At 31.7% G+C, this 12,083-nt stretch overlaps 1 protein-coding gene across 1 annotated transcript; it reads right to left on the reverse strand.

Annotated features, from left to right (window-relative positions):
* Positions 1 to 5,559: 5,559 nt before the first annotated feature.
* LOC132723830 (putative glutathione-specific gamma-glutamylcyclotransferase 2) lies at positions 5,560 to 9,665 on the reverse strand. Its single transcript, XM_060708619.1, has 3 exons — positions 9,390 to 9,665; positions 9,066 to 9,104; positions 5,560 to 6,082 (listed from the first exon to the last, which is right to left on the reverse strand). Exons 1-3 carry the CDS (start codon positions 9,522 to 9,524, stop codon positions 5,717 to 5,719), a joined length of 540 nt encoding a protein of 179 aa, XP_060564602.1. The 5' UTR covers positions 9,525 to 9,665; the 3' UTR covers positions 5,560 to 5,716.
* Between the last annotated feature and the right edge of the window lie 2,418 nt (positions 9,666 to 12,083).

Below are 12,083 nucleotides of genomic sequence, written 5' to 3' on the forward strand. Positions count from 1 at the left end.
TCATTTCACAGTATTTTAGTTTTAAATACATTTTAAAATTTTCATGAAAATTAGCATGGAATCTGGAGGCATGCTGCTTTAAATGTTATAACATATTTAACTGATATTAAAAGACTTTGCAGACTTAATATGCCCTGTTATTGTTACTGTTCTGTTAACTGTTATAGTTATTTTACTGTTATTGTTCCTGTAACCAACTGTTATAGGTTATGTACGTTACTGTTCCTGTTCTGTTATAGTTATTCACTGTTACTGTTCTGTTACTGTTCTGTTATAGTTATTCACTGTAACTGTTCTGTTACTGTTCCTGTTCTGTTATAGTTATTTACTGTTACTGTTCTGTTATTTACTGTAACTGTTCTTTTATTGTTCCTGTTCTGTTATTGCTATTTTCTGTTACTTTTCTGTTACAGTTCCTGTTCTGTTATAGTTATTTAATGTTCCTGTTCTGTTACTGTTCCTGTTTTGTTATAGTTATTTACTGTTACTATTCTGTTATAGTTATTTACTGTAACTGTTCTGTTATTGATCTGTTATAGTTACTGTTCTGTTATTGTTCCTGTTCTGTTATTTTTTTAATTGTTACTTTTCTGTTACTGTTCATCTTCTGTTCTAGTTACTGTTCTGTTATAGTTATTCACTGTTACTGTTCCTGTTATGTTATAGTTATTCACTGTTATTGTTACTGTTCTGTTATATTTACTGTTACTGTTCTGCTACACTAACTGTTCTGTTATTGATACTGTTCCTGTTCTGTTAAAGTTATTTACTGTTACTGTTCATGTTCTGTTAAAGTTACTGTTCTGTTACTGTTCCTGTTCTGTTATAGTTATTCACCGTTACTGTTTCTGTTTTGTTATAGTTGTTTACTAGTACGTACTGTTCTGTTACACTTACTGTTCTGTTATTGTTACTGTTCTGTTATAGTTATTTGCTGTAACTGTTAATGTTCTGTTCTAGTTACTGTTCTGTTACTGTTCCTGTTCTGTTAAAATTATTCACTGTTACTGTTCCTTACTGTTCTGTTACACTTACTGTTCTGTTATTGTTACTGTTCCTGTTCTGTTATAGTTATTTACTGTTACTGTTCATGTTCTGTTACTGTTCCTGTTCTGTTATAGTTATTCACTGTTACTGTTCCTGTTTTGTTATAGTTATTTACTGTTACTGTTCTGTTACACTAACTGTTCTGTTATTGTTACTGTTCTGTTATAGATATTTACTGTTACTGTTCATGTTCTGTTCTAGTTACTGTTCTGTTATAGTTATTCACTGTTACTGTTCCTGTTATGTTATAGTTATTCACTATTATTTGTTTCTGTTCTGTTATATTTACTGTTCTGTTACACTAACTGTTCTGTTATTGATACTGTTCCTGTTCTGTTAAAGTTATTTACTGTTACTGTTCATGCTCTGTTAAAGTTACTGATCTGTTACTGTTCCTGTTCTGTTATAGTTATTCACTGTTACTGTTCCTGTTCTGTTATAGTTATTTACTGTTACTGTTCATGTTTTGTTATAGTTGTTTACTATTACTGTTCTGTTACACTTACTGTTCTGTTATTGTTACTGTTCTGTTATAGTTATTTGCTGTAACTGTTCATGTTCTGTTACTGTTCTTGTTCTGTTAAAGTTATTTACTGTTACTGTTCTGTTATAGTTCCTGTTTTGTTATAGTTATTTACTGTTACTGTTCTCTTTTTCTATTACTGTTATTCACTGTAACTGTTCCTGTTCTGTTATAGTTATCAACTGTTGTGAATACAGTTCCTGTTCTGTTATAGTCATTTACTGTTACTGTTCTGTTATAGTTCCTGTTTTGTTATAGTTATTTACTGTTACTGTTCTATTTTAGTTATTTACTGTTGTGTTACAGTTCCTGTTCTGTTATAGTCATTTACTGTTACTGTTCTGTTATAGTTCCTGTTTTGTTATAGTTATTTACTGTAACTGTTCTGTTGCAGTTTCTAATCTGTTATAGTTATTTACCATTAATGCTCTGTTGCTGTTCTGTTATTCTTATTCACTGTTACTGTTCTGTTACAGTTCCTAATTCGTTATAGTTATTTACTGTTACTATTCTGTTACAGTTCCTGTTCTGTTATTGTTATATTACTGTTCTTTTAAAATTATTTACTGTTACTGTTCTGTTACTATTACCGTTCTGTTACAGTTATGTTTTTGTTATTTTGTTTTGTTATTGTTCCTGTTACTATACTGTTATAATTACCTTACTGTTACCGTTCTGTTGTTGTTACTGTTACTATACTGTTATAGTTACTTTACTGTTACCATTCTGTTATTTTTCCTGTTACTTTTCTTTGTATTGTTGTAGTTACTTTACTGTTACTGTTTATTTTTGTTCCTGTTACTATACTGTTATAGTTTCTGTTACTGTTCTGTTATTGTTTTTGTTCTGTTATAGTTAATTATAGTCACTGTTATTATACTGTTGTTGTCATTTTACTGGTTTTCTTTCGGTTTTTTTCCGAAATCAAACAGTTAAAGTTACTTTACTTATAGTGTTTCTTTGGTGTTTCTATTTCTTACTTTTACTGGTATTTGTTTTCTACTATAATCATTTGTTTCAGCATCAATGATTTATAACTGTTAATTCTCTCTTACAGTACTTTAAAAATTTTAAATGTTAAGTTATAGGTTTTTGTAAAACTTCCTGTATTGTTTCAGTTTAATTACTATTATGTAACTTACTAACAATTGTTAACAATTGTTAACGAGTTATATTAATTAACATATTGCAGGAATCACGTGACAACGACATATGATCAACCATACTGTAAGAATACTGAGGATTCACTAGATTCGAAACATGGATGCTTACCATTTTCTACTGAAGATATTAAAGAACGGTGCCCTTGAATATTTAGCTGTTCAACAAATCTTTGAAACAATCACTTCTTTGCTCTGCTGGATCACCAGGGTTGAGGTATGATACTTTGTATATGTCAAGAATGATATTCAGAAAAAAGTCACATGTTTACAAAGTTCGACCACGTTGCCGATGTCGTCCTTCATGTCGTCTGGAAAAGAATTCGCCACACAATCAAATGAGATATAAATTTGACTGTAAAAAGTTAGTTACAATGTATCTTAAAATGTAGTGTAAAAAATCTCTTATCAGGACAGAGTGTTACATAAATGAGTAAAAAAATATGAAAAATATTGACCGCACATCTTTTTGAATAACTGTGTACGCAGTATCTTGATTTTTTGACAGTGTACGCAGTATCATAATGTGTATTTTCTGTAAATAGTGCGTTTTAAGTCATTTTTCGTACACAGGAAAAAGAATACAGGTTGAAAATATGTTTTTAAAATAGATTTCACAATACACAAACTTCCACTCGTCTGAAACTTGAAGTTTAATCGACAATTTCTCAATTTCTGTAACATTTCAACGCCGGGTGTACGCAGTATCCAGAATCAAAATAACATTCAACGCGAAATGCTGACGAGAAAGGGAAGAGTTGTGTAAAGGCATTTGAAATACAACAATGGTAGCAAAAGCGCAATACTATACAGTACCTTTGTTTTATTTGGGAAAAAGCGCGTGACACAATTGCAAGCGGCCACAAACTACTCAATCATGGTCCGGAAGTGTACAGCAAGAAACCCTTTCTTTCGTTTACAGATGTAGATTCATACAAAAAAGCAATATGCGCAGAAATTGGATGGGGTGAGGTGGGGATGGGGGCATAGGGGTTGAATTCCTTTCACTTTATGGCCGTGGCCATTCTAAGGAGATTTAGGAGTTACAGTCCCAGGAGTCCGGTCAATTCAAATTTTAGCCTCTAACTTAAAAACCCTCACTTGCATGTTTGAAAAATACGTACCGATATGTCTCATATTTTCTGTGAAAATTTCGTTAATACTAAGAGGTGAATTTCACAGCACCTTTTTGTGCCAAATTCGTACGAACTTGTCACACACGTGTGAGGAATTCGAGAGAATTTTTCACAAGTGTGACGAATTCGTTTTTTGTGAATATTGAGGTTCAACCCAGGTAAATGTAGCTTTTTTCAACAACAACCACAAATTATACCTATTTGAAGAATTCTAACTTACTTCTGTTAACTACATATAGAGTACTATTGTTGTACTCACTGATACAACTGATTAAACAAAAGGAACAAATTTAATTTAGATAAAAGCTTTTATTATGAAATGTTGTCATTAAAATTCAATTAAAACACAATCGTTTTCCATAACGCCTAAAATCATTAATACAAACAAAATATTAAATCACATTTCAAGCTAGATCAGATAACCTAGAGACAGCACATTTACAAACTAAACATCACATTACATGAATGTTGTTTTACAGACCCGAGTTCTTCTTTGATGTTTATGATGTTCATAAATGATATTGTTGATAATATAAATACTAGATTGTTCACATATGAAGACTTTATGTTGTTCCTCATTCTATACGCAAATGATCAGGTGTTATTTACATCATCAGAATCTTTGCAATCACTGAAGTATATTGTAACACATGGGGTTGAAAATTAATACTTCAAAAACAAAGGGGTTTTTTTTTCGAAAAAGGCAGCATACATTTTATTACTTTTATCTTTATAAAACTCTTTTAGACAATTTAACTTTTTTTAAATATTTTGGGGTATATTTTTCAAAAAATGCAATTTGGAATAGAACGCAGTAATGTATAGCAGAACATGTATCTAAAGCTCTACATAAACCATTTTCAATGTTTTTAATTTTCTACTAGTGACTAGTTAGTTGCTATTGCTAAGCAGTCCGAGGAATGAATTATAGAAAATATTCATCCAAAATTTGCCGGAAACTTTCATATGTAAAAAACTACAGAGAATTAGGGAGAGTTCCTTTGACTATCTATAGAAAAATAATTATAAACGTATGCAAATATAAATAATTCATACCGATTATTTACTTCCTGCAAATTTAAATACTTTTTTTTTAAATTTTAAAGCATATTTAGCATTTTAAATTCAATAAGAAAATTTCACTTTACTTAGAAATAGGAAGATGTAGATATCATAATATACATGTAGAACGAATTAATAGAAGTTGTAAATTTAACGAAGATAATATAGTTGAAGATGAATATCATTTTCTTCTTGTCTGTCCAATATATCAAGAAATTAGGGAAAAATACTTAACAATACTTAAATCTCACAATAAATTCGACAGACAGTCCACAGGTAACGAAAGACAACTATTACATTTATCAAAATATATATTCTTTTTTAAATAAATTAAGGACTAGTTAAGAAATTTGATATCAATTATATTTGCATTACTATTTAATTTACTTAAGTCAAATACATTTTATCTATTGTGTGAGCTTCCCTAAGCAAAATGTTTTTGATTGCTAATGATATTTCGTGTCACTTTTCACTTCATGTCAGTTGTTATGCTTAATTGCTAGATAAACGTTGTTGTTGTTTAAAGTAATTTGTCTAGCAATAAAGCAAAGCTAATTTATTATATGGATCGGTTCAACTTGTATATTAACACAAAATGCATTGATCAGAAAAAAACAACAACAATTCAAAACACATTCAAAACATAATATTTTGTCAAATCGACAGATGTACATGTATTTTTACTTTGCTAATGCCTGACAGAAATACATAGTTAATGCCATAATGATTTAAAAAGTAAATACAATGTAAAGGGGAAATACTCTAGTATGATCAAGAAAAACTAGATATCAAGAAGGACTTTGTTGCAGTTCTAAAACTTTGCTTTCTAGATCAAACAGATGGCTGTCCTCAACTCCCGGAAGTTCAGTTCTCACAGCATTAGCTAGATTCAGTAGATATTCTATGTTCTTGCCACTTGGCCCAACACTTCTGTAAATCTGATTGGCGATATCATCTAACGGCGCCGGTCCTAAATAATTCGGGTTGTCCTCCGTGCCGATATAAAGTACTAAATCAACATCTTCCGATTGATCACAAGGGTGAAAGGTCACTTTAACAGTTGTATATCCGCCCTTTTCTCTATGGTCTAAATGTTGTCTCACAGTTTCGGCATCTTGTTCGTGAATTTCATACGCAATACCGTATACCCTGTCCTGGAAATATGATTAATTGATGATTTATTAGAATTAAGAAATAATATCGGTCTCAGCGGTGTTAATCAGCTTTTTAACACCGGTTTGGAATTTTGATGCGTAAAAATTGACCACGAAGCGAAAGGTCTGAAAAAGCAAACGCCTAACTACAGTGTGATTGATCATATTCTTATGGAATGCCGGTAGGGACATGCCAATTTGCTTATTTGCCAATTGCTGAACTGCTTATTTGCTAATTGCCGATTTGCTTATTTGCCAATGGCTGATAGGCTTAATGACAAATTTGCTTATTTGCCAATTGCTGAATTGCTAATTTGCTTATTTGCCAATTGCTAATTTGCTTTTTTGCATTTGAAATAGTTTACACTGTGCCGGAAGTATATTGAAAATCTGACTACAGACAACCAGTTGAGTCAGATCTGTTAACCTTTACCAACAGTATTCATGTAAATTCAGTGTTTTTCCAAGAACACCGTTGGTCAATGAATTTAGTTGCAGTGACGCCTACGCAGATATATGTCTACAACTGATGGCTGACATGTCCTTGAGAACACAGACGCTTGGGGTCAGATCCCGTACCCCAAAGTGATACGCCCCTGTTTACAAACACTCTATTAAAAATATTTTAATATTTAAACACAAACAGGACATCGATAAAACTGGTTTTCAAACAATTTTTACATAATTATACCGGTATGGAAAAAAAACCATATACCACCAAGTCTTAATAAAGTACTTAATGATTTTTAATTGTTGTAACGGATGTCCAATTCGTATTTAAATATTAAAATAGTTTTGATATAGTGTTTACAGAGGCATATCACGTTGGGGGGCAGGATCTGACCCCCAGCGTCTGTGCTTGTGAATGCCTAATAATATGTTTGTGCAGCTGATGGATGGCAACATATATAAGTGAAAATTATTGGGTAAAGATTGAAAATAAAAGAACTTGAAAACAAAACTATTGCTTATTTTATGGCATATAAGATGTCGTTATTCTCAGCAGATTTGTCACGGAGGGCCTCATTTTAGTGGTACGAACAAATAGTATCACGAATGATACATTTGGTGCATGCTAAACACGGGTGTTTGTCTTTGCCTTTAAGCAATAGGCTTCGTTTTTAGCTCTGTAAGATTTTGAGATCACTTATGCCTGTGTGTTCTTCAACATTTTGCTTTGGTTCAATGTTTTTTTGAAATTTAGTCACACTTTTCCATTTCTTCATGTTGAACATTTTACATGCCATCAGGTGACCATGACCATGATCATGACCTAGAGTATAATGGACAAAGCATCTTTGTATACTTTGTATGCATGCTGCCTAATGCTTATGTAAGGTTACAGTTAGATATAAGCAATAGTAACAGAGATATGACAGAAAAACAAAGGCTACTCAGTACAATAGTACAATACATTGGTGACCTTGACATTCAGTATATAACGGCACAGCTTCTTCATGTACTTTGTATGCATGCTTGTAACGCAATGTTTATGCAAAGTTGCAGTAAGATGCATGAATCAGCAAAACTAACAGAGATATGACAGAAAAACAAGTTACCAAGAAAACCAATGCATTGGTGTGTAGAATAGCATCCCTATTCTCTGAATAGTGGAGCTAAAAATGAAACTCAAGATAATTAAAAAAAACAAGCCTACTTTTTGAAAATGAATTTATTTTTTGCGAAATTGAATAAAAAGTATCCATATGTCTTTCTACCTATATTATAGGTAATGATGGATTGATCATAATTGTCACAAGTTATAATTAACAAAACTTTATAAACATAATAACATGATATTGGTTTATGAGCTTGAAATAAAGTCTACAAAGACTTGTTATGTCATATCAAACAAGAACTTCGCGAGTCGGACGTGTCGCCTGACAATAGCATACAAATTTATGTATATAAGCAAATAAGCAATTAGCAAATAAGCAAATTGGCAAATCAGCAAATAAGCAATTCAGTAGTTGGCAATAGGCAAAGTGGCATGTCCCTACCGGCATTCCATATATTCTAGGTAAGAGAAATAATAATGTTGTTTCAGGCGCAGACGGAAAAATGGCACACAGAGCAAAGTCCCATCGTGACTTATCCGAAGAGAGGGAAACAACAGGGTGTTTCAAATACTGGCGGCCAGACACCCCTGCCTTTATCATAGGGCAATTTCCTCAAACATAACACTATCCTTTTCTTATTTTCTCCAAATTGTTAAAAAAAATCGTATCATTTTTCAATCTATCTTTATAAAAACATAATGAAATGTTTCCTGTTTTTCTCAAGTATAATATTTCATTTAATTTATCAACCTATTTTGATAAGCTAAAAAGATTTCGTAAATATGACCATAACTGGGAGCGAATATTCAACATTTATACGGTATACAGATTTTAAAAATTGTACATTCTTATTAATTAATATCCCCTAACAGCTGTCTTCATCATTTTGCGGTGTATAATTATACTGTCAGTAAATTAATTTATACAACATATGTTGTGAATTTTAAGTATGTGTACGTTATGTTCACCACACATTATCTTCATAGTCATATCATAATGCTACTGTAGACAAAGGCTTATTTACACACCATGGGAATTTATGATGCTTGGACAATTATACTATCATTAAAGTACAATGCTGTCATTTGTAAAATTCTACAATTTAGATACTCTACGCCCACACAAAAGCTGTTGGTATGAAAATTGATAGCCTTTTGTAAAAATGAAAATGTTTAAACTTAAAAAGCTTTAAAATAAAATAGGAACATTTAAATACATGTAGTACAGTTGAACTAGCTGTAACATAATATAGAAGTAGTTCATGTAAGTGATTGTTTGTTGATGAAATTTACACTACACACTCAATTAACGTTACATTTGTATGAAGAAAAACATTGCAAGTGTTATCGTATGTTTAAGAGTTCTAAATAAATACCAAGTTATATGGAACATTATTAAGAACAAAACTGGTGATTATTTTTTACCTTATTCGAAGCGGGTACTAATGTGACCACACGTCCTGGCTGAAATTATACAAGAAAACTTTGGTACCAAACATTTTGTGTCCGTACATTTTTTTAATAGTTTGAGAAGATTTAAGACCTAAACCTTTTTGTTATTGTAATAAACGTTAACAATACTGTATCATGATCTTTTGGTCAACTAATACTTAAGATAATGTTTACATGTACTAAATAAACCGGTTTACATTAATGTCGAGTACGGAACTTAAACTTCTTAAGTATTTTATGTGAAAATAATGGTTAAGACAAATATAGGCCTAATACAAAAACTTATTATAAACTCACATCTCCCGGAACTCCTCTGTGGTCTGTACTCCCCTGCCAGAACCGTCTCTGAAAACCTGTGATATACCCTGGCACCCTTCGTTTTATGGGAAAATCCACTTTCCAGATAAGAGATCCGTATCCAAACACCCACATTTTAACGATAACCTAAACGTTACTAAGATATATCTTAATATGACAGATAAATAACTACGTTGTGTACAATAAATGCATAATAATGACAGCAGTTAAATCAATAACGTTATTGTGTGCCACTATATTGTATCAGCTGTGGCGGATATCCGAGAGTTCTCACTGCGCATGTCTGTGTTTACTTGCAGACTTGGCACGCGCGGATTTTGAGATCTGCCAAAAATGATAATAGATTTGACCGCGGTCCGCGTCTGAAACCAAGATAACAAAAAAACTTAGATATGCTGACCAGATTAGAATCTAAAGTTGCTTATATAATTATGTTCATATGGCTTTTATAAAAATAGATCTACTAGCTAAATCTACTTCCAGCAGACGATGGAATATGTAAATTCAAAAGTAGAACAAAATAAAAATAAACAAAAATAAAGATATATATAAACTTGTACATATTTATACAGCATAATTAACGAATCACTTTGTAAAGAATATTATATGTAGATTCTATACATATTGTATAAAATTGCTAATTAGATACACACATGTTGCTAATTATGATAGAGCTGCGGGACAGACCTTATATACATGTATATCATATGTACTAGATAAATCAAAATATTTCATAACACTATATACATTGCAACTGTTATAGATATTGCTATATATATATTGCAATAAAATACACAAGATGCATTAATTTTAAGTCTATATTAAGAGCTATTTAAACAAAATTTGCACACTTCAATGATGAATTAACTAAAATTTAAATAATATGCTAATATAAGGAAGAAACCCTGTTGGTTTTTATTTTCAATCGCAAGTTCAAATCTTCAAAAATATTACATCTAAATAGAAACTGCCTCAGTGCTGTTGAATGACATAATTATTATGTAAAGTCAGAGGTAACTGAAAGTTATATCACTATAAAATTCAAGGGTATGAACATAAACATATGACAAAGAAAGGAATAGGCGTGACAAGATAAGACGTAAACCTAACGAACTGGGAGAATTTTGCACTAGCTGAAATGATAACAACAGCAACAAGAACAGCAGCAGGGGAAAATATCTGACCCTGTGTTCACTAAGACTTAAAAATCTGGATCTAGATAAAAATCAAATTTTAAAAACTCAAATACATTGTAATCTCCGTTGTTTTGATCTGATTATTTTTTGTATTTATTTTGTTTTTCGTCGATGCTTAGTATACCTAAATAGTTATTTCTAAATATAGTTGATTTAGTTTTTTTGTTTTTTTTGCAAATTAACATTTTTTTCATTTTGTTTATGTATCATTTACTTCTAGCCAAAAACGATCAATTTTTGGTTTTATAAAACAATGAAAACAAGCAATTATCATAGTATTGATTGAATGAATGCAATCCATAAGTCCCCTACCGGTTAGAACCCCAGCAACATTCTGAAGGGCCATTGGCCATTCACTAATGTTTCAATTTTTCTCTATTTTAAGTACTTGTTGGAAAAGTTCTTTAAAAGTGATCACAGGAAACAGTTTTTATGAACAGATAGACAGACGGACTGAATGACACTCTAAAGTTAATATTTGAAAGATCCCTGTTAACAAAATATAACATTTTTAAAAGCAAAATTCTTAAAGAGGAGATAACTAGAAATAAAGATGCAATTTCATTAAAAAAATCAGTTCTTTTTGACTTATCACAAATATTGTTATATTTGCCATGTTTTAAGCCAATTTTTTTCCAAATAGGAAGAAAAGATAAGACATGCATAATCTCCAGACTGCCTTCTACCCATACGTCAAGTTTCATAAAAATATTTCTTTTACTTTTTGCGTTAACACTGGATCCAGTTTATGTATAAAATTTGCCATATGTTCAGTCTATTTGTTGCCATAGCAACCAGAATTTTCAACATAGGAAGAAAAGAAAAAGACGTGCATAATCTCCAGACTGCCATCTACCCATATGTAAAGTTTCATAAAATATTTCCAGTACTTTTTGCGTGATCCAGTTTATGTGTAAAATTTGTCATATTTTCAGTCTATTTGTTGCCATAGCAACAAGAATTTTCAACATAGGAAGAAAAGAAAAAGACGCGCATAATCTCCATACTGCCATCTATCCATATATCAAGTTTCATAAAAATATTTTCAGTACTTTTTGCGTTATCGTTGGATCCAGTTTTGTGGACGGGCGGACTGACAGACGGATGTTCTAACAGGAGAGTAATGATGTGGCTACTCTATTGTTCTTTTTGCCACACAAAAGAAAATAGCCACATAAAAGCAGTACGGAATGAATGCCATCAAAGAGAAAGAACAGTTACCTATTGTCCCTCTAGCCACATAATTACTGTCCTGTGAGTGCGGACAGACACACAGACGGACGGAGGGTAAACCTCCGGTAAACCGGTAGGGGACTAATAAAATCAGGGTCTTTATTTGGGTTTTACGTCGCACCAACACGCTATATATGTTATATGTTTACTCAATTACTAGTAGAAGAAGACCTCAGATGTCCCTCCGTGCATTATTTAAGGCACAAACGGGCACCTGAGTAGAACCACCAACGTTCCGTAAGCT

The sequence above is a fragment of the Ruditapes philippinarum genome, unplaced genomic scaffold, assembly GCF_026571515.1.
Source record: "Ruditapes philippinarum isolate M1 unplaced genomic scaffold, ASM2657151v2 ctg489_1_1_1_1, whole genome shotgun sequence".
Taxonomy (NCBI): Eukaryota; Metazoa; Mollusca; class Bivalvia; order Venerida; family Veneridae; genus Ruditapes; species Ruditapes philippinarum.